The sequence below is a fragment of the Simochromis diagramma genome, unplaced genomic scaffold (genome assembly GCF_900408965.1).
Source record: "Simochromis diagramma unplaced genomic scaffold, fSimDia1.1 OVJJ01000304.1, whole genome shotgun sequence".
In the NCBI taxonomy this organism is placed as follows: domain Eukaryota; kingdom Metazoa; phylum Chordata; class Actinopteri; order Cichliformes; family Cichlidae; genus Simochromis; species Simochromis diagramma.
Window position 1 is genome coordinate 6,843,124 of NW_024387030.1, and position 23,019 is coordinate 6,866,142.

General features: G+C 39.7%; 2 protein-coding genes across 7 annotated transcripts in view; both read left to right on the top strand.

The window, feature by feature from the left end:
* Window positions 1-17,430, top strand: part of plekhh1 (pleckstrin homology domain containing, family H (with MyTH4 domain) member 1) — a 31,901-nt gene extending 14,471 nt beyond the window's left edge. For 4 of the 5 annotated variants that reach the window (XM_040042852.1, XM_040042853.1, XM_040042854.1 and 1 more), the window contains exons 4-30: window positions 419-568; window positions 668-751; window positions 855-936; window positions 1,044-1,226; window positions 2,464-3,212; window positions 3,445-3,523; window positions 6,292-6,383; window positions 6,517-6,664; window positions 6,872-7,008; window positions 7,124-7,234; window positions 7,513-7,599; window positions 7,969-8,127; window positions 9,301-9,381; window positions 9,474-9,653; window positions 9,752-9,863; window positions 11,006-11,118; window positions 12,139-12,315; window positions 12,496-12,593; window positions 12,693-12,870; window positions 13,186-13,341; window positions 13,796-13,893; window positions 14,098-14,239; window positions 14,386-14,528; window positions 14,671-14,800; window positions 15,055-15,138; window positions 15,761-15,907; window positions 16,096-17,430. In XM_040042852.1, coding sequence (XP_039898786.1) covers window positions 419-568; window positions 668-751; window positions 855-936; window positions 1,044-1,226; window positions 2,464-3,212; window positions 3,445-3,523; window positions 6,292-6,383; window positions 6,517-6,664; window positions 6,872-7,008; window positions 7,124-7,234; window positions 7,513-7,599; window positions 7,969-8,127; window positions 9,301-9,381; window positions 9,474-9,653; window positions 9,752-9,863; window positions 11,006-11,118; window positions 12,139-12,315; window positions 12,496-12,593; window positions 12,693-12,870; window positions 13,186-13,341; window positions 13,796-13,893; window positions 14,098-14,239; window positions 14,386-14,528; window positions 14,671-14,800; window positions 15,055-15,138; window positions 15,761-15,907; window positions 16,096-16,248 — 4,053 coding nt within the window. In that variant the 3' untranslated portion in view covers window positions 16,249-17,430. The remainder of the gene's footprint in view (window positions 1-418; window positions 569-667; window positions 752-854; window positions 937-1,043; window positions 1,227-2,463; window positions 3,213-3,444; window positions 3,524-6,291; window positions 6,384-6,516; window positions 6,665-6,871; window positions 7,009-7,123; window positions 7,235-7,512; window positions 7,600-7,968; window positions 8,128-9,300; window positions 9,382-9,473; window positions 9,654-9,751; window positions 9,864-11,005; window positions 11,119-12,138; window positions 12,316-12,495; window positions 12,594-12,692; window positions 12,871-13,185; window positions 13,342-13,795; window positions 13,894-14,097; window positions 14,240-14,385; window positions 14,529-14,670; window positions 14,801-15,054; window positions 15,139-15,760; window positions 15,908-16,095) is intronic. The other variant, XM_040042856.1, reaches the window with a different exon arrangement.
* A 1,419-nt stretch (window positions 17,431-18,849) lies between these two features.
* The window catches only part of slc25a21 (solute carrier family 25 member 21), an 86,510-nt gene continuing 82,340 nt past the window's right edge, over window positions 18,850-23,019 (top strand). The window contains exons 1-2 of one of the 2 annotated variants that reach the window (XM_040042859.1): window positions 18,850-19,765; window positions 19,876-19,965. In XM_040042859.1, the coding sequence (XP_039898793.1) occupies window positions 19,896-19,965 (70 nt within the window). In that variant the 5' untranslated portion in view covers window positions 18,850-19,765; window positions 19,876-19,895. The other variant, XM_040042858.1, reaches the window with a different exon arrangement.

Here is a 23,019-nt window from a genome sequence, read left to right on the forward strand (position 1 = left end):
TAGGTGGACGGTGTCTGTATATTATTACAGCAAAAGGAAAAAGAAAATCCAGCCTGACTTGACAGAGTTTTTTGTAAGCCTTTAATGGGACTTAATAAAAGGATTGTGTGGTTTTAGGATTACAATCCTCATAGATATCACACATACTCAGCCACTTTTGGTGTCAGGTTTAATCTCTAATTTGCTGTCATTACTGTCTGCTCCAGGTGTTTTCCCCAAGTGGTAATTTAATGGCACCATTTCTTCTCTTTTTTTTCTTTTTCTTTTTTCTTGTTTTTAAAAAACGATAAATACCTAAGAGCTTAGAAAACAGTTCTTTTTGGCTTTGTGTAGTGCCCATCAAAATTAAACAACCACGTAAATTTGAGCTGTCTTTTGGCCCTGCGTGTGCATTCACTCCTCTAATTATGTATTTCAGATCCATGTCATGGAAGAGAAGCTGAAGTCTGCAAACATACAAACCAATGAATCCGAGAGCTCGCTGTACAGAAAGTATCAAGAGCTGACCAATCAGGTTCAAGAGAAAGATGCTGTAATAAAGAGCTTAGAGATGCAGCTGGAAAAACAGGTATGTCTGGAGCCATCAGATAAAGAACAGAAATGTCCATTTATGTTCATGAAGTGTATGTTGAAAAATTCCACAAAACCTGTTTTCTCTGGCTTATAGATCTTAGTCAGAGCCCAGGAGGCAAAAGTCATTGAGGAGAAGGCTGCCAAGATTAAAGACTGGGTCACCTTTAAGCTAAGAGAGGTAACATATGTATGGATGCATCCCTAATAACTAGTTTATATAGTTTATTAGTAGTAGTAGTACATTGACTTGTGGTTAATGTCGCATATATGCTGAGTTACAGATGGAGCAAGAAAACCAGCAGCTGAAAGTGGCGAACCTGAAGCAGACAGAACAGATAATGTTGCTGCAAGACAAACTGCAATGTGAGTACTGTGCAGGTGTTTAGAGACTATAAACTATAAAAGTCAAAGTAGAGAAACACTTGAGATCTCAGACTTCAAAATATAGTGGCGTTGTCTTTCTTTTCTAGCCCTCTTAGAGAAACCTACATCCTCTGCATCCCCGGCCACTTCCCCGGTAATGGATACACACCTGGTGCCCAACAGCCCCCTGTTTCCTCCCAGCTGCCCTGGCACACCACCTGCCCAAGATGACAGCTGGAGACAGACAGGTTCCCGCAGGGCCAGCTCAAACATCAAGACCCCACCAGCAGGTGTGCTGTCCTTAATTTGTATTATGCTGGGATGGGGAAGGAATGCAAGCTGGGCACATCGCATGACCAGGTAGAACCAGTAACAATGGGGGGAAACTTGAGGCTGATTTTAAACCATTACAAATTCTAATGGGTATCCAAAATGTTTATTGCTGCTTATTAGTGCAATATTAAAAAAAAAATCAAAGAGTAATTTTTAAATAATATGAATAAAATATTGTGAAAAAGTCTTGAGACACTCCTCATTTCTTTATATTATGCTAGGGAAATGGGTCCAATGATTTATTAATACATGGAAACACAAATGGAACTACAGTGTTTACAATTCTAACAAGCTTGAAAGTCTGTATTTGGTATGACCACCTTTATTCTGCAACACAGGCTGAACTCTTAGGCAAGCTTTCTTCTAATGTGCTAAATAGTCTTCAGGAATAGTTCTCCGGGTTTCATGAAGGACATCCAAAGCTCTTCTTTGGATGTTTGTTGCCTTTTGTTTTGCTCTCTGTCTGGATCCCACACTGCTTCAGTGATGTTGCTGACACGATGATGGTCTGACAAGGCCAATCCATAACTTTTCAAATACTGCTCATCTGCTGGAGATTTTGTTTAGGTCTACCACTTCTTCTTTTGTTCTCCACATGTTGTTTGCTCAATTTCTTTTAATCACACACTGCACACGATGCTGAAATATGCAGTTTTGGATAATGGCTATTTGGGAATGACCTAGTTGGTGCAAAAATACTGTTTTATGCCTGTCAAACTGTTATCTTTGGCATGTCATCGATTCAGCTAAAGAAATTGGTGGAAATTATGTGTTTTTTGTGAGTGGCTGACAGTAACAAATTGGCTAAGGATACAATTAGAAATTGGTTTGTTGCTAAGTTGTCTGTTCCATGTTGATACATCACTGGCTCATCCCTTGGGTTAGGTGCCTTTTTTTTTATGCTTGAATGATTCATAGGTCAGAGTTAGGTGAGTTAACAAGCCAATGAATCATTCTCCAGGACTGGAATGATAATGAGTGAAAAAGCATCCAGTGTCCCAAGAAAACCTTTAAAACACCATCAGAAATCCCAGAAAAGTATTGCTCAAGGCCACTTTGAAAAATTACAAGAAAGTCTAGCTCCTTGAAGCGTGGCACTCTGTGATAAACAAATGTAATAAACCATTTTTATCAGCATTCTCCGCTTCTTTAATAGGCTGTCTCAGATTTAATCACACTCTTGTATTTCCTCAGATGTGAAAAGGACTCCTGAACAAGTCAGTAAAGGGATTTGCCTCGGAGACCTCACTCATGATCTTCTCTCTCAGAGTCGGAGCAACAATTCTGTTTCCATCAGTGCACCAGAGCTTACAGAGGGTCAGGCAGGGTCCTCTGACAGAGACAACTCATCTGATGAGCTCAATAGCAAGTTCCGCTCTCAGTGCCTTCATTCGTCCTCATCCTCTTCATCTTCATCTTCGGCCTACGAGATGGCACATGGATCAAGTTCTCCAGAGTCGTCTTTTATAATGGCACCCAACAGTGTGCTGCTGTCTCGTTCCCCCTCCACCAGCAATCCCTTTCCCAAACCTCACCAGCCACTGGGTAACCAGTCAGGCACCAGCATGACGCTACCTAAGGTACGGACTCCCCTCACCCCCAGAGACAGCATCCAGCTGGTCAAGAAGCACTACAGCCAGCCTCAGCCCAGCCTGGACAAACTCCACCACCTCAATGTTAACATAGACATTATGACACCTTCTTCCACCTCCTCCACTCTTAAGAGCGCAGGCACCACCTCTTCACCTTTCTCTCAGGTTGTGGAAGAGACCGACATTGATGATGGGCTCCCAGACAGCATGGATGGAGTAGTGGAGGGCCCAGCGTCAGATGAGCTGTCCCGGGATGGGGTTTCATTTGTGGGGCTTGCAGAAGAGTTAGACCGATTAGATCCGGAAGTTCTCAAACCGCCAACACCGCCTTTACATCGATTCCCTTCGTGGGTATGAGAGACAAGTATTAAATATGCAACATATGAATGCTTCTTGTTTTTTTGTTGTGTTTGTTTGTTTTTTAATGCATGCATTACCTTAATTTTCTTAATGTTTTGCAGTATGTCAAGCTGTTTCCTTAAAGATTTACCAAGTGCCAAAATACCTATCTGTCTCTTTGAAGGTGGTAGTCATGTTTAAGTTGAATAATCATGAATATTTCTGACTGTGTTGCTTTCTGCAGGAGAGTCGGATCTACGCTGTGGCTAAGTCAGGAATGAGAGTGTCAGAGGCCAGTCTTGGAGGCAGAAGCCCTGGACGAGGTGAGTCCCCTGCACCCAGAAGCAAGAAGCTAGTCATCCACTCAGTCATCAAAACGGTTATACTATAACAAGGAATTAAAGTCTGTAATCAGGATGCCAGAAAAAAGATTTTCTCCACTATAACATTGGGTTTGTGCTCATTGTTCTGCATCTGTGTCTTCAGCTTGGGTGGTGGTGGTGCTTCTGTTGTGGGAAGTGAGTCAGTACTGTGAAGAGGCATGTCATTCAGCTGATGCTTGAGCTGATGTGTGGGTTGAGTGGGGTCTGTTTGGATCTGTCATTGCTGCTTTTGATGTCACTTCCTTTGGCCTGAGGCTCCCCACACCTGTGCAGGTGTGGGCTGATCTCCAGGAGGACTGCCCCCTCCCTACCTTGTCTTTATTTAGAGCCTTGGAGGGGGGGTATATAGAGAGGCTGCTTTTTAATCAGCTGCGATGAAAGGATTTGGTCTGGGTGTAATTATTGCTGCAACATCATCCATTTTGTCAGGATGCAGGAGCTAAAGTTTGACAGCACTTGGACGATTGAAATTTGTAACTGCTATGTACATGCAGCTGACTGCCAAATCACTGTTATGGATTAAGTTGCTGCTTGCTCAGCTTTTTCAGCTTCCAGGCATGTTTTTCTCTTAAGCTGCATCAGTGGCAGGCAAATTCAGGTATCCACCCAATTAAACCATGGGAAGTAATTTTTTTAAACTTTGTTTTACATGAAGATAATTTAAAAATTTCCTTTCAGTGGATAGAAAAATGTGTAAAAATGGATTTGTCCTGACTTGTCTTACTTTATAGTAGAATACTTTTTACATTTTTAAAATGGTAAAATGCATTAAAAAATGTTCTTAGTGTGAAATGAAGCACAGCTAAAATACATATATTAATCAACATCCTGACAATGACTGATGTGCTTTATTAGATTTGCTAAAAGTCCTGGTTAGGGGCAATAGATGGATTCTGGTTGATAAGAAACATGCTGGCCTTAAAACACTGCTCATTCGTCTTTGACGTTTGCTGGTGTTGCAGAAGGTTACCAAACTTTGGAGTTGCAGAAGGCTAACACAGCTAGCACAGATGTGTGGAAGTAAGTGTCTGCATTGAAACAAAGATGGCAAGGGAGCAAAGTTAGGAGGAAAACAAAGCTGCTGCTGCAGCTAATATCAATTTTGATTGTAGCAAAGGACTGCTGGAAAATGTTGGAGACTCTTTTGATACTAGCAAACTGGATTACTGTTTTTTCCTTTTCCTTTTCCCTTACTCACTGTCCTCACTACTGTATACTGTATTCTGATCATAGTTTATTTAATCCCAGTTAATCTACTCATAATTGTGCATTTTTTATGTCTTTTGACATTTAGAAATAAATGACATAATCATTTCTGTTGTGAGCTCCGGTAGATTTTCTTTGTACACAGGCTGTGATTGGCTGACCTGTGCTCCTGCTGGTTCTGAGGTTGTTTCCTGCTCAACTATATTTTACAACCCATAAACGCATGTGACATGAGCCATTATGGCTACTTGGATATAAGCTTTAAATTTCCAAATTACATAATGTTACTTGCTGTTTAGTTCTTACCTTTTTAAAGAACATCTTCCTCTTGTGTTTTCTCTTTTTTTATATATATCTTTCTTTATTTCAGACAGTAAAGCTATCACACAACTAATGTTTCATCTTCCTGGAAAATACAGACACTGTATCCTTAGCTAGCAGACAGCTGCATGGAAAACGTTCACGTGTCATAAATGTGTGCGGCGGAATCATGTAGCGATTTAAATGTCCCTGTGGCATCAGCTAAAATGACCACCAATTTGCAGATGAAAAATGAACTTGCACTGCACCGCACTTTGTATTAAACGAACTTAAACCACCAATTAATTACTCATTAACTGAAGGTGCCAGAATGGCTTTCTGTATCATTCCAACCCACTTTAACCCATGGTGGGCAGCAGGTCTGCAGTTGGTTACATGCACTGTTTTCCCCGCTCTCTCTCTCTCACTCAAAGACCTCTTCGTAAAAGTGCCGGTGGATTTGAACTTTTTATTTTGAACCATAGGCAGTTTATCATCTGAAAAGTGCCTTAAAACTCTAATAGCCAGAGAGAGGCAGCTCGTCAGATCAGACTATATAGAAGCTTACGGGAAAACAACCACTCGGCCTTCTGAATCTGAGTTTAGTGTTTGTTACTAGTGTGTCTAATTGAATACAACATGACAGGAGGTAGAGCAGGTCACCTACTAATCAGAAGGTTGGGGGTTCAATCCCTGTTAGCTCCAGTCTGCAAGCCAAATATCGTTGGGCAAGATACTAACCCCAAGTTGCTCTCTGATGCATCCACCTGAGTATGAATGCATGTGAACATTAGATAGAAAGGACTTGCATGGAAAGAGCATAAAAACAAGTGCTTATGTGAACAAGGCAAGTTATATAAAGGGCTTAGATTAGAAAAGCGCTATATAAGAATCAGCCCATTTACCATTATGCTTTAGGTTATGGCTAACTCATGGGTGTAGTGTCCCTTGGGTTTGACTTTGTTTGTTGCATTCAGTTTGAAACAAAAAGGCAGCAGTGGCTAAAATCCTCATACCAACTTTGTTGACTGGATGACATCACATTGGCCATATCTCTAATATAGTTAATAAGTGGAACAGAGCTAGAAATCAGTGCTACACAGACCACTACTCCAAACATGTCTATGGGGCATATAACCCTAAAATAAGCATAGACCTTGTTAAAAACGTTGCTTGTCCTTTAATGCATGTTTACGCTGCAGGATCCAACTTACCCCAGTATCCAGCAGCAGGCCCGTTCACCCAGCTGATCTATAAGAATATCAGCGTACCAGTATACACCACACTGAAAGGGGTGAGTGAAATTTTCTTTGCGTTTTCACATTTGCTTAACTTTGTCCAGTTTGGATGCTAATATACAGCCTAACAACACTATGTGTTGCACAACACCACCTTTCATCTGTGTTATTTTATTTTGTGTGCTGTAGAAAGCCACTCAGATCAGCAGTGTGCCTCTGCCAGATGATGACTCTGGGTCGGAGGACGATAGCAGCTCTCTGGCCAGCGTGCGGACCTCCATTCTGAGCCCCGATAGGAAGGGAAGCGTCCCTGGCAGCCCGAGAGCTGTCAAGAGAGGTGATTGTTATGGATTACAGTGCAGACAGCACAGAAAAAAAACAATATATGCAAAAAAACTGCATTGCAACAGTGCAATAGTCTTGAATCTTTTGTTCTCTGTAAAATATGAATATTTAATTGCAATGTTGGCCTTTACCAACACTCCTTAAGTTACCTTGCCTCTGTGTCTTCTTCTGTTTTCCCCATGATTCTCTGGTACCCCAGGTGTGTCCATGTCCTCCATCAGTTCAGAGAGCGATTATGCCATTCCTCCTGATGCCTACTCCCTAGACAGTGACTACTCTGAACCAGAGCATAAAGTCCAGCGGACCTCATCCTACTCTTGTGAGAGCACTGGGCCTGTGAGTAGAGGCACCTCCACTTTAAACTCTTTAATCAAGATAATCACTAGTATACCAGCGATTAATCAGTCACAGTTATTGAGTATAACTTTACCTGTGCTGTTTATGTCTGTAGGAGATGCTGGAGAAGTCTGGATATCTGCTCAAGATGGGCAGTCAGGTGAAAGCCTGGAAGCGCCGCTGGTTCATCCTGAGGAATGGAGAGATCCTGTACTACAAATCTCCTGTGAGTGTGTCTCGCTTCGAGCATGCCTGTCTGCTTCCTTCTAAGGTTTTTCAGCCTGCATGGAAAACATTGTAGAAATATTTCGAAGATTGGTGTGTTTAAGTACAGGATGGCTGCTGTAAAGGCATGTGTTATTTACAACTTTTATATCTAAATTTAACAAAAATGTTCATTCGTGCTCACCGCATTCTTTGTTTTTTGGGTTTGTTTGTTTTTTTGGTTGTATTTCTGTATAATCTTGGACAGAAGTTGTGATGTTTTTACGCATGTGTTTTCAGAGTGACGTGATCAGGAAACCTCAGGGTCAGATTGAGCTAAACTCTTCCTGCTGTATAGTACGTGGAGAAGGAGCGCAGACATTTCAAGTGAGTGCAAACACACTGCTTTTCTGTAAGAGATCCCAAACATAGGATACCCAAAATTGGCACTACTACTCAAAGCATTTAAATTATTGGTTAGAATCCACAGTTTTAAAACTGTAAGAAAAAAAAAGAGACAGACTTTGCACTAGGATGCTCATTCACACACAGCGTGCTTAATATAGCACTAAATAACAACAGAGCTTTACTGCTGCATACCACAGAAGCGGCCTGAGATGACATCAGGTATAGCATCGGACTGGAATGTTTTCATGGCTCTTCAGAAGCTGATTCTGATCTCTTCTGACATGATGCTGCTGTCTCAGTTGGCTTGGCTTAGCATTTTTCCCATATTTCTCTTTTCCATCTAATCAGCTGATTACAGAGAAGAAGACCTTCTATCTGACCGCGGATTCACCCAACATCCTGGAGGAGTGGATCAGGGTTCTGCAGAATATACTCAAAGTCCAGGCCAGTAGCCCACTTACCATGGAGACGACTGCAAAGCCCTCTGTGAGAGGTTGGCTTACGAAGGTCAGAAGTCATTATTTAAACATTTTTAGTTCTAGTGAACCAAACAAAATATAAAGATGGATAAGAGACTGCACAGTGATCATATGTGGGCCTCTGGTGAGAGTGCATTCAGATTTGTGCAGTGCTAAAAGTTATATCAAAGATCACACTGACTATCACAACTTTAACAATCTTATCATCCGGATCTCTTAGAAAAGGAAGCAAAGTATTTCGATATGATATTAAAGTTCTGCTTGTTGGGGTAGTTGTATAACACTCAAAAATATATATATTTTTTATAGGCTTTTAGAAGCTTTTTGTCTTTTAAAGACAATGCAGGAAAACATGGCAGATATAATCCATAATACAGTGGGCACTCTTTAAGTGAGGATCGAATAGAGCACTCTTAAAGCAGATTCTTAAAAGAACTCCTTCATGTTGGGACAACACCACAAGATTAGAGCTGTTGGAACACTGCAGAGCTTCTTTCCTCTTTCCCTCCACCTTCCTCTAGTCTCCCCCTGCCTTTTCTTAACTGAGGCCTGCTTGTTTTGCTAAAATTAAAACACTTAAACATCTGACGCGTGCGTGTGTGTGTGATGACTTACTGGCAGATGACTGACAACCCCAAGCTAAGATGATGGAGCCCTTGTCCTCTCACCAACACCATACTCCCTTCCTGTGAGTTGGCTTTGATCTGTTGTGACATGATAACAGATAAGGCTGGGGATGTTCTTCCTCTCAGAGCTTAGTTAACCTCGATAACCCCCTTCTGAGGGAAGCACAGCTGGCTTCGTCTGGAAGGCATCCTCCAGTGACATCATTGCTCCATTCAGATACAAGAAACGCTTTGAAAGAACCCCTTCTCGGGAAAATGACATGTGATTATCATCTCCAGCTGCATCACTGTTTAATATGACACTGAATGAATGCAGCAGGGGAGTCGTGTATGTGGATGGACTGTTTTCTTTTGGCAGGAATTAGCTTGCACTTTACTTCTTAAGTGATTTTCACACTGGCTTCCCAACAGATGGACAGAAGCAGAAATTTCCTAATGATCATATTTCAGTCTATGTCTAGAGTTTGAAAAATTCACAAGCTTTCTAATATCATATATTCATTGTAGTGAGTAACTTCCTGGTAACTTTGGATTTGTCCTGAAACTTTGCTTATTTTTTTGTCTTGTGCTTTCAGGTCAAACACGGCCACTCAAAACTAGTGTGGTGTTCTTTGGTTGGAAAGGTTTTCTACTACTATCGCAACCAGGAGGACAAGGTCTATTAAACAAACATCTCTCTACTCCTGACATTGACAAGACTTATTTTAGTGCTCCCTAGCTGATGCTGATTTGCCTTTCTCTTTTTCAGCTTCCTCTGGGTCAGCTGCAAATGCGGGAGGCATCAGTTCAGGAAGTAGATCGCTCCTGCGATTCAGATGAGGACTATGAGGCAGGCTCTCGAGGTTTTCTCTCCTCCCACTACACCTTAGTGGTCCAACCGAGAGACCAGAGTCCTACATATCTGCTCATTGGCACCAAACAGGAGAAGGTAGTCCAACAATAAATATGTTAATGAGTTGTTTTTCATTCAAAAAAAAGAAATAAAATTCTGTTTTCATATTAATTAGTATGTTTTATTTTACATAGGATACCTGGTTGTATCACCTGACTGTAGCAGCTTGTAGCAATGCAGCCTTCAAAGTAGGCACAGAGTATGAGCAGCTCATTGGTAAACTGCTTGATGCTGACGGAGACCCTGGTAAGAAATCCATATTTCTCAACAAAAATAGTTCAATCATATCCAAACCTTTCTGATGTTTTTTTCTGATGTTGTTATTTGATTTTAATTATTGACAGCAGAGAATTAACAGGAAAACACCAGGGTGTTATAATCGCATAGTCACTATCATTAGCTCGTAAGATAGTGTTTTAGTAACCCAAAACAGCGGTTTACTTTGTTACAAAAGTTTGTACTTTATCCTGGACAAGCCCCCACTTGTTATGGCTGGCTCACTCAAGTACATCAAAAGAAGAGAGAGCAACACAATAACAATTTTCATTAAGCAAATTTATTATCATAATCTGACAAAAGGTGAATAAAATGGGAGAACTATAACTCGATCAAACCAAAGTAAATGAAAATCAAGTTGGGTGCCTCAAAGGCAGCAGCCTTCAAGGAATAGAGTGAGCTGTCTTGAAAGGAAGCCAGGTTATATAGGCTGCCAATCAGGTGACGTCATTTCATTTATTAGATTTCATCGATTAGCACAGTTGCCTCACAGTAAGAATGTCTTGAGTTTGATTCCATCACCTGGCTGGCTTTGGACTTACATTATAAAAAAAATGTAAAATGTGTAAATTTTTGTAATGTGTAAAATTACAAAAACAGCTCTGGTAACTCATCGGCCAAATTGTCTTGTAATTAAACAGCAGAATTGTTTTGCTCGTTGACAAAAAAGTTCTTTTTTCAGACACTTCTATAGTAGATAAAACCAGAAACAATGTTTTATTGGTTGATTACTTTGATATAGTATGAATAGCCATGATGCAGGACTTTTTCATTATGATAAGCTATAAAACTTGCAAAATTGCAGTTCATGTTTTCCAGAGTGCCCAGTGGGCCAGTTTGGTGTCTTTGCTGGGCCAATTCTGGCCCCCAGGCCTTATGTTTGACACCCCTGGCTTAGAATATCTATAAGTGGGTATAAATGCACACAGTAGCATGCTGCATGTTATTTTGATCTACATTGCAGACACTGTTTGAGACTGTAGCACCGTATATGAATTTTTATCAGCTGTTGAGTCATTAAAGCTTTGAAACTCAATCTTTGTTTGTCTGTGTGTACTCGTGTTATGTTTGTGCCTTTTTATATATGTGTGTCTTTCACCGTCTTTTCCCAGAGTCTGTGTTGTGGAAGAGTGAGGCCTTGAGCTTCTGTAAGGAGGGTCTCCGCTCGCCTCTCACCACGCTGCCCTCTGAAGCTCTGCAGACAGAGGCTCTCAAGCTTTTCAAGGTCAGTGTGCCCACCTCTCACCCTTCTCTTTCTTTTGTTCCATCCCACTTACTTTTGATTAAGCTTTTCCCTTTTATCCCTTTCTCGGAATCCCTTTCCACTTCTCTATCTCCCTCTCACTGTGAGGATCTGTTCAAGACATCATCCATCCCACTCCAGTTTGTCCCCCTCTTTAACCCCTTGTACTCTTGGATGAGCTCTGCAGCCGTCTTCCCCCCCCACCCCTCCTGCCACTAAACCAGATCAAAGGCTGAGGACCGAGGGGCCCAGCTCATCAAAAGTGTTGAAGAGAGATAATGGCCTTGATTATCTGCTTTCATTGAAGCTAACTGTTCCTGTGGTTTAGAGCCAGCGTGAAGGTAGCCCTCTTTTAAGAGGAGACATGGGAGGTCAAGGCCTTCACAGAGTGACAGCAATGGATATGGAAACTACACGATAGGGAAGAAGAAATGGGATCAGAGCAGAACAAGGACCTTGTAGGGAGATGGCAGATTCTTTTCCTCTCATGTCAACCAGAAGCCCCTTCCTTCCAATTTATGCTTCACAGCCCCACCAACTACATTAGGATTGATGGCTGAATAGATCGGCTCTCTCTGACCATCCAGCCTTAAAAATTGTCCCAAACACACACAATGAAACTGAATGAAAGGACGTTGCATGCTTTTCAAGTCTATGCTCTACTTCATGTCTTTGAAGTATTAATGAGACTGACAAGACTGATTAAACCTGTTAAATGGCGTCTTTGTCTTCAGCTGTCACACTGAATGAGAACAAAGTAATGACATTCACCCTTTTTCCCCCCCCTTACACTGGAGCTCTTCTTGACCTCATGCTGGGATATTTTTTGTTGTTTTCATCTCACCCGAGTGTTATGATCACCCAATCCTGTATTAATTTAACTGTTTTAAGTTGCTTTCAATATGTGTCCCTTACTTTTGTGTTCAGATTTCTGGGTTTGTGTTTGTCTCCACCTGTTGGTAGCTCAGTGCCATTAAATTTTGTTTCTTTGACATTTTGCAGTCCTGTCAGCTCTTCATCAATGTGCTAGTTGAGTCTCCATCTATTGATTACCACACCTCGCTGGCCCAGAATGCTTTGCAAGTGTGCCTGAACCACCCAGAGCTGCAGAATGAAATTTACTGTCAGCTCATCAAACAGACCAACTGTCGGACGCCACACAACTACTCTCTCACACAGGTCAACCCACTACACAGTAAAGAGCCAAGAGCCATGTTTAAAGCGCTCAGACATTAATTTTTAAATGTACTTTTTTTATGTACTTAAAATATATTTTTTAAAAATTTATTTTTTAAAAATATATTTTAAGATAAAACGTGTTAGTTAAAATATGTCTTCTTTTTCTATCTCTCCCTGCAGTGCTGGCAGCTGTTGTCTTTGTGTGTGGCTCTGTTCCTCCCTCAGCAACATTTTCTGTGGTACCTGAGACAGTATCTGCAACGCAATGCTAACCCAAGGTGAGCTAACTTAATCCACACCTTAAAATATAGCAGAAAAACTCCCAATACATAAAAACCTCTTCTAATTATCTTTTCCCTTTTTCCCACCACATACAGGAGTGAGGTGGGGAAATATGCAGTGTATTGTCAGAGATCTTTGGAGCGAACTCTGCAGAATGGAGAGCGGGAGGCTAAACCTTCACGTATGGAGATAGTTTCCATCCTTTTGCGGAACCCCTACCACCATTCACTACCTTTCAGCATCCCAGTTCATTTCATGAACAACACCTACCAGGTAACACATAGCTTACCAGGTAGCTAGCACAGGTGTTGTAATGACTATACCCCTGTTTCGAGAAGCAAATAATACAATCTTCATGCACAAATTTCCTCTAGGCTTTCCTTTAGTTGTATATATTTTAGTTTGCATCTATACCTTCCCAACTGTACTTTGTATATGTCCTTTTTGGAAAATGAACCTCCTTTTTATTTCTGTTACATTTCTAATCTGCTGTTGCAGTTTTTTGACTGCCAGTGGAACTACAAACTCCTGCAACCACTGCAGAATCTGAAACTCAGTGCCAGCTGTGTCCTTTGTTTTCTACTATAGGTAGTGGGATTCGATGGGTCGACTACAGTGGAGGAGTTCCTCAACACGCTGAACCAGAGGATTAGCATGAGGAAACCACAGCTGACTGGATTTTCCCTCTTCACTGATGATCCATCTGGCAAAGACCTGGAGCACTGCCTGCAGCCATCTGCCAAGGTAGGGCTGTGGGTCACAGACCATTAGTAGATGGGAGAAAGCTGCTGTACAGAAATCACTGATGGTTTTTGGCTCTGTGGTTTGAAGGTAGATCATCTGTCTCAAATTTTCTAATAAGTTAGAGGATCAGTAGTGAGTAGTGGGATTATTTTTTGGCAAATTGACACTGTCCAAACATTTTTTTTACAACTTAGGATGTGGTCTAGTATATGACAACCTTTCTGTGTTTTAATTCTACCCAGTCATATTTAAAGTAGTGCCTCTAGATTTTTTTTAATTATTGTTGTTAAAAGAATCCACCATTCCACAAAAGTATAGGTCTGTCTGGCTCATGCAATGCACTGTATATAAGAGTTTGTGTACAAATCAGAATCTCTAGATCACCAGCTCACTGTAACATGAGTGAAAAAAATGTGTGCTTGTATGACTTGAGACTAACTTTTGCTTTTCCCAGATCTGTGATGTTATTTCCAAATGGGAACAGGCTCTAAAGGAGCTGCATCCTGGGAAAAATGAAGGGACACGGATTGTCCGGCTAACATACAAGAACAGGTATGACTTCTATTTTCATATCTCAATTTTGAAGCACTCAAACACATCAGCAACATTGTACTTTTACTCTATAGTCATAGAGATGTATTTAAAGATTTTTTTTAAAATGTTATAGACTGCAAAGTGAAATATGCTGATGTTATATCTCAATTTTCAGTTTCTCCCAAGAAAACGGCCTTGATAACAATATGCTCTTGTATGCAGGTTGTATTTCAGATCTCAGGTAAAGGGAGAAATGGAACGAGAGCGCCTCCTGCTGGCATACCAGGTGAATGATGAAGTCCAGCAAGGCCATTTTCCTGTAAACAAAGAGCTGGCTCTTGAAGTGGCTGCCCTCTTGGCCCAGGTCTGTAACAATTCTATCAAGAAAAAGAGACTTTTTTTGGAAGGAAAAAAATGCTATTCTTTTATCTACAGTGCTGAAATGTATGATTTTGTGCGTTTTCGAAAGCCTTTTTGTCTACTAACTATCTCTTTTCTTTTGTCCTCCAGGTTGAACATGGTGATTTGGACAGACCAGGTGCCTCCTCTCCCTCTGGCTCTTCTCAGCCTAAATCTCAAATAATTCTCCTTCAAGCCTTAGAACGCTTCTACCCAAAACGCTACAAACAGGACTGCAGCTCAGAGCAGCTCAAGTAAAGAAAAAAACCCCAAAAACGAATAAATGTACCATTCCACAATTTCTTAATCTAGAACCTGATCTGAGAACTCGTGTCTTTATAAAGCTTTGTTATCCTGCCATATTTTAACTCACCACTGTTCCTTTTATCCTCTCAGAGACCTTACCGAGCGTCTCGCCACTAAGTGGTCAATGCTGCGTGGGTGCAGTGCATCCGAGTGTGTAAGAATATACCTAACTGTGGCTCGGAAATGGCCTTTGTTTGGAGCCAAGCTCTTCAGTGCCAAGGTAACAAAAAAAAGTTGAATACATCTCTTGTGTTGTTTTGTGACTGATGTTATTCTATGTGAAACTTTATCGCCTCCTGTTTGTGTAATCAATCTTTAAATGTCGGTCTTGATGTGATTCTTCATCAAAACCAAAAAGCATACTTAGATCATTTTGAACCAAAACCTTGAACTAAGCTTTCAAGCCCAAACCTGTTTGAGACGAAGCTGTATAACATCTGTAAAACGACCCTTCTTTGTTTCCCCTGTCCACAGCCTGTACCCCCCTCTCCTATTGAGCAGAGCCAGGTGTGGCTGGCAGTCAATGAGGATGGATTGTGTGTGCTGGACTACACAATGGTGAGTTTCAAGCTGAGCAGACCATCCTGTCATGTGTTTTCAGAATAAAATCTGCTGCCAGAACAATTTAGAATTTAGAAAGTCCATTCTTTTATTGAATTTCCGGCTTGACTTTATAGCTGTTAAATCTAGAGATAGCTTTTAACTGCTGCAGCAGCTGGATAGGACACAGCTGCAAAGCTTTCTTGACCCACTGGTCTGGAATGATTTTCGTTCTGTGGTGTTTCGAACACCAGAAATCCCAAGGAAAATAAAACGGCCAGCCTCTGAATTGACATACTTGACCCTGACACACAGCAGTTCCAACATGTAAACTATGCTAACGTGAGCTCTGTAATTTTCTGCAGCTCATGTTGATTCATTTCATTCTTGGTCTGGCGTGCAGACCATGTGCCTTCAGAAAGAAATGGGAGAAAACAAAGTGAAAATCAGAATAAGTTGCTGGAAATTATGTCACATATCTTCACACTCAATTTACTCCTCAAAAAGAAGGAGAAACCAAAATGATTTCCTAAGTGAATTCCATACTATATAATGGGGTCAGCAATAAAATCTGAACATGAATTCTGTTTATATCCACTTCACTGCAGATTTCACACTGGCAATGCTCCTTTTTTTTCAGCACACTCTGGTCACGTACTCCTACCAGTCTGTGATTACCTTTGGTGGTTGTCGTGATGATTTCATGGTGGTCACGAGCCAACAGAGGGAGGCTGGAGCCGGGAAGAAGAGCGTGGAGAAGCTGGTCTTTGCAATGCCTAAACCTAAGGTATACTTCCTGCTTTTATCATTGTAATTATATATCTATTTGTGGTCAGATTGCATTTACCTAATCAAGGTAAACATATTCAGTTGGCTTTCTTGCATTTTCTGGGCTTCCAGCTCACTAGAATTACATAAAACTCATTAATATCATTGACTTTAGGCTGTTAAAATCTGTTTTCACTCTCATGTCAGATACTGGAGCTGACTCTGCTCATGGCCAGCTACATTAACCACTGGAACCCCAGCCTCCCATCTGCCTCTCACCAGCCCCTCAGCCACTGGGATGCAGACAGCAGGCACTTCCCAACCATGAACTACACCACCAAGGGCCCCACGCTACTGTGAATTGCGAAAATAAAAAAAATTGAGAAAGACTGTTAGTAGAGGGAGGTTTGATGACAGCAGTTACTATTACTTTGCATTCATCTGGAGTGCACTGGGTTGCATGTCCTGAGTTTTCATTCTTACAGAAGAGGTACTTTTATTAAAGTTTTTATTATTGTTGTTCTTCTTATTAAGAGTTAGAATTAGAAATGTCAGGATCAGTCTTTTAGACTATTTATTTCAACACAGGTGTTTCAACTTTGCATTTCATAGGTGCTAGTTCACTTGGGAATTCAGTGTTGAAATTGGACATAAGAACCATTCCTGAAATACTGTAATGATCTGAGGACTTGATGGTACTCGATGTTCCCACTTGCAGAAATCTTAATTTGTCTGCCTGTGTGTCACTAGAATTATTCATCATCAGCGATCAAAAGTAAATGACAATGAAGCAAGAGTCTGAATATGATGAAGAGCTGCTGCTCGTTTAGAAAGGAGCTAATGTTGCGTATTTTAGGACAGATTCATACATTTTAATCTGTTAATTACCCATAATATAATATTGGACTAATGTAGGGTGGCAAATAGCAATTAATATGGTAGATTGAAATGACTAATTTCTCAATTAACTAATTAATGAAATATTTTGTCCTGCAAATGTCAGAAATTTCAGTTGATGCCCCTCACAGATGTCTCTCTAGCAAATGGACAGATTCAGATTTAGTTGAAAAATAGTCTAAAAAGTTGAAAGTTGGAAAAATAATTGACTCTTGAGTTACTGGAAACAGTGAATTGATAGTATTTTCTTGCTTTGTTCTTTCACAATAAGACAAAATGGTCTTCCCTAATTACACTAAACATACAGTATATTTAAAATTACATTATTTTTAATCGATCATCAGGCAAACAAAAGGAGAGAACACTTTCTTTTTTAAATTTTTTTTTAAAGAGCTATCAAAATATTATAATGACTTGAACTGTTTTGGATAAACCACTGTCTTGCTTATGTTCATAATAGCTATTTATTTCTCCATAACATTAGGAAATGTTTACCACAAATGTCACATTTGTGTGGGGAAAATGTAGTTTCCTTTGTGTAGCAGAGTACGTGTGGTTACTGTATTGACATATGTTGCAATTGTTTAAAAGATGTAGCTTGTATGTCTGTGTGTGGTTATTAAAATAAATGATAAATTCCTCTGACTTTTTTTTTTTTAGCTCCAGTTTTGTATAAATTTTGTTATGTAGACTATTTAATACTTCAGAGTGGTAGAAAGTATTGCAACTAAGTACTTTTTTTTTTTTTTTTTATTCAATTTTCAATTGTTTTATTTAAATGGCATCAAATCACAACATCAGTTGCCTCTAGGTGTTTTATATTGTAAGATAAAGACCCTGCAATAGCAAAGAGAAAGCCCCAACAGTCAGACAACCCTCTAGGAGCAAGCAATTGGCAAGAGTGGGAAGGAAAAACTCCCGTTTAACAGGAAGAAATCTCTGTTGAGTTGGGCTCAGGGATGGGCGGCCACCTGGCATGACTACTTGGGGGTGAGGCGTGCTTCCATTTTTATTAATTATGTGTCTAAGTAAATGGTAGAAACATTTTAAATGCTATTAACACTTGTCCTATTTTCTTTTCCTGGAACAAATGTTCCACTGGCTTTCCCTTATGAAACACTCCTGCTACTAAGTACTGTAAAGTTTAATCATGAATCAGAAGGTTTAAGCAATGGTGACAAGAATCGTGTTCTAGCCAAAGCGTCCCTTGGAGAGCACAGAACTTCTTCTCTCATTCATTTTGTCCATAAACTTACCTTCTGTGCCGGTTGTACACAGCCTTCCAAGTATATATTATCATGCTCTGCTTTTTCTTATCCAAGGAGGTCAAAGTGGTAATGGTATTTTCCTGCCAAATGTATGCTATAAATCCCAGATTTTTATAGCTTGTCTGGAGCTCTAGTTATTCCATAACTACTCTCATACAATATGAAATTCTATTATAGGGCTCACTGCTAAATTTCTACATGCCTTCATTTGTAAACAAAAAAGAATATCTTTTGCACTTTTTCCATGGTGCAATAAGGCCACATGCTCTATTTGAATTTATAGTAAACAATCTCAATGTTGTAGCTGTAGATGAACATTTACTTACCTTGAAAGTCTTACTGGCTGTGTGTTTAACTAGACTAATGTTTGCAAAGGAGGATGTCTGTACATAGTTAAAAACATTGTGTTCGTATCTGACTGTTTACTTCACAAAGTCATCCAGAGTTTACCCTTTGCTGTTTTCTCTGTAACCTTATGTTCTTTGAAAATACACAAAGCAGGTGATATTTCTTAACTAGTTTCTTCAGAGTGCAGTTTGGCATCCTAAATGCATCAATTTGCTTAAAAGTAACACAGAGACAAAAAAAAGAGAGGAAAAAAACAGTGCTGGAGGAAGAAAAAAGTTTGAATAACAGAACAAATTATATTGTGAAGAGTAAAAATACTCAACTCAGCACTACACAAAAAATGACCCTGTTCAAACTTATAAATATACGATAAATAATGTTACAGGGATTCAACAGTGTGAGTCCTACATACATTTCACATCTTTGTAAAACAACACATTTAACTGGAAAAGCAATGGGAATCTACAGCACCTGCTCTTAATTGACCTCTATGGATCACAATGTCGGTACATTACAAAAGGGCTCACGCAGATATTATGCAGATATGCATGCATTCTACAGATAAAGCAAAATGCATGACTTTAAACCGTTATAAACACTTTCAAATATGAACTTTGGACAAATGGGATAATCTCCAAATTTGTCTTTAGCTGACCTATTTACACACTTGTACAACACCACATCACATGGACCTTGTACCACAAAGCTGTTTGACTGTGTAATCTGACTTGCCCCACTACTGTGTTTTCACGTTGACTTCTACCGAGTGACGTCTGAGTTCACGGTGCATGGCAATTACACCATAGATGCCGGGGGGGTGCCAGTATCTGATTTTATTTTATTAATTTATTGAAGAGGTATTGTATAGTGTGTTGCTTCTAGATCCCCAAACCCCTGAAAACCACGAATAGTGCTCGTGAGTGGTCTCATTCTGGCGTGTACACCAGGGCTTTGACCCATCTAATATTATAGGATTATAATTAATTTAATTAAAACGCCTGCATTTGTAATATAAACAATGCATAAAGATTTAATAGCTGCCTTTGTTTAATATAAAGCACTAAGTGCATATTAATTATCTATACATAGGATTGTTTGCTTTACGTTTATCGGTGGCTGGATTAAATTAAACTATTCAGAGAGTGGAGAGGTAAGTGTGGGCCCGTGGGGGGGGGGGGGGGTAACTACTCCATATTAGCCTAGCCTAGCCTAGCCTAGCCCGTGAGCACTCGGATAGATATCGCTGCTGCGCTGTCTCCAGCGTGGGCTGCCGCTACAGGAGCAGAGGAACCTCTGAGTCAACCGTGAGCCGCACGGGGCACGACATCACCGAGCAGCCCCACCGAAGAGCACGAAACCCACAGGTTTGTTGCGAGTTAATGAGCACCGACGTAGGTGTAATACAGCATTAACGCCACAGTAGCAGTAACCCTACAGGGCGTGTAACAGCGTATGGCCGTGTTTTCTGTGACAGGGCATCTAAAAACACTAAAAATGACAGCCACAAAGCCACAGAGCATGCTCCGAGAAGCCTCTCGTCAGGTCATCGCCGGTGGATCCGCTGGTAAGTCCAACCATGGTTTAACTTTTAATGATTTTTAGACGATTTATTGAAATTCCTTAACACTTCTGAAAGCGTGAACGTAGCGAGGTGAAAGCAGCATCGCTACACGAAAAGCACCGACGCACTTCTCCACTACTTTCTCATTAAACGCTACTAACTGTTTTTCGTTGTCCGTGGAGCCCAAAGATTTTCTTGTGCTGCCAAGATAATTCCCACCCTCCTCAAATGCTGGTTTTGCACACCGGGACATAAAGCCAATTGTGCGCATGCGCGCCACTGCTAATCAACTTAGCTTTCAGCTTTAACAAATTGCTGAACGATATTAGGATGTAATTGCTGGACGACATTATTCAGTACCAGTTTAGACAAAGAAATTAGGTAAATGCTCATTTTGGCATCACTGTTATTAAAAGTATAACTTCCATGCAAGTTGTTTTCTATCACTATTTGTTTTCCTTGGATATGTAGTAGGCTAATAGTCTTGGAAATGCGCGTTATTGATTGGCTCCCAGATCAAAATCTGCATTTGTTTATCAGTTGAGTAACATTTTCAAAATAGAAACTCAGTAGACTGATGATATTCTTCTTAGTGAGGACTCCACTGAAGGATGGAGAGAGAGGCAGACTTCCATTAAAGTTGCTAAAAGTTATGTTACATTAAAGGTGGATATGAGGAGCAGTGAAGTATGCACATGTGGTTACAGCAGTTTTGAAATTATGCTGATTTTTTTCTGAGACTGTTTGCATAAGATCGGCACGGTTAAATGTGTTGAAGTCCAATCTGTCAGTTTTACACCAGCAACTCTCAGATATTTCTGTGATAAACCTAGAAAAAGCTGAAGTTGAAGAAGTTAACCGTTTTTAATGTCTTCAGAAGTGCTTGCAAAAAAAAAAAATACTCAAATTGGTTTTAAATGGTGCTAATAAACTCTTTATTTTTCCAACATATTAGAATTCAAAATATTTTTATGGGTTTACTTTATTACTCTATATACTTTTTGTGCATAGAGAAGATATATGTCGCCTTACCATTACTGTGTTTTAGTATTAGATTAGGCCATTCTGGATTGTCTCAAATGTTCAAATATTTTAACAGTGTTGGAGCTAGAATAGAGTATTTCTAAAGACTCCAAAATGAAACGTAAAGTTTAAACCTCTGGCTACCATGTGAGTGGAAAAAAAGAAGTTCAAATTGAGTGGGTCACAGTTGCAAAGCGAGAACAAACTAAATAACCTTTAAAGTGACTTTTGTCTATGGATATAAGACACTTGAAAGATCATGAAATACACACCATCCTTCTTATCATCAGAGACAGAACATGAAGAACTAACAAAAAAACAACTTTTTTAAAAATGTGAACAGCAAACAGCTTTATTACAATCAGTAACACAAATGTCCTTCACTGTGTTCTAAAAACAATTGACAGCAACTCTGAAATGAAACTCAACAAATGCTACATTCATTTTAGCCCCAGTGCTCTCAGGCAACGTCATCACTGAGCGCTCCACACTCGACGACCTTTAGAAAATCCCAGGGAACTCAAGGCTGTACTATTTACATATTTGTGGAGTGCAAAATGAGTTGTTCTATTTTTGCGTTTTTATGTTTCAAGTTAAATCACTTGGGTTGTGATTTATTTACCTTCATCTGACACCATGATGGAAGTGGGTTACTGGGTTTGCATAGTCGGGGATATACAGATGGATTCACTGCTTATTTTAAAAGAGGAGATCTTTATAGCCAATTTCAATGTGTCTGGCTAGAGATAGTCACACTTCATAAAAAGAAGGCAATAGTAATTAGTGGTCTTATTATATATCTAATCAAATGAAAGTTAATTAAATTTCACAGTGAGAAGGGATAGTTTACTAACGCTTTTATGGTTTCCTAAAAAAAGTAACGTAGCGTCACTCATCCAAGTGACTTCTTCATTCTCAGCTGACTGCAGGTTTTCCCAACCTCATAAACAGCATGTTTGCATATTTGCAAACTAGCACCACATGTTAACAGCTAATTGTTAATCAGTGGTGCTAGATTTCAGTCATTATGCAAATATACTGTTCATTACCATGTTTCAATATTCGATTAGCCTTGTCTCAAAATATTGAAATATTTGATAACTTTGGTGCTAGAACAGTTTTTCCTAAAGACTCCCAAATTAAACAGGGGTTAATTAGGATTTAATTAATTTAACTATATTTATATTTTTGAAAAAAAGAGACTTTAAAGTTCATCAGCTTAGAAAAAGTCTCTTTCTTAATTTTAAATTTAATTATGTATTTAATTTGCTCGTTTTTCTCTCAATTTTAAGTGTTATATAAAACTTAGACATCAGAGTCAAACTGGGGTTCTGTCACTTCAGGATTATGAGTTTTGATTCTGTATGAAAGACACCATGCCTAACCAGAAAGGGAGCAGAACTGAGCTTTGTTTTGTCTTTGTCTCGCTTCACAACACTTTCTGAGTGGTGAATGTGAAATGCGTTACATTTGAAATGTTGAAATTGGCCACACACTGGTTGTGGTTCACTGCGTTAGAAACTGTGCGTCCACTGTTCTTTATACTGGTACATTTTTGTGAGATGTGTATATATAAAACTATAGTTTTTATTTTGCTTATATTGTAGGATAGCCAGGGAATGATTTGGACAAATAAGCAGAAGTCTCCGCTGTTGTCAGTGATTCTGCAGTTGCTGGAATGTCTTTGGTTAAAGATTTGCACGGTTAGTCATTGAATTTGAGTAATCATTTACCCTTTAAAAAGAACCACTGTGAAACTTCAGCTTTAGTTTTCATTACTCTTGATGTGCAGCTCACTGTCTGACAGTTTGAACTTGTGGTTTGTGTGGATTTCTACATTGGATGTGAGGGGGAGAAAAAGAAAGTATTGTGGATGCTTTGTTAAAGTCTTTTAATGCATACAAGGATGCAGTCATTCCAACAGAATTTCTTTTATGGTGAAATTTTCATTTTCTAAAAGCTTCTCACTGCCTGATTTTTGTCTACATTAACTCAACCTTTAACATGAATATTATATGTTTATTTAGACATTAA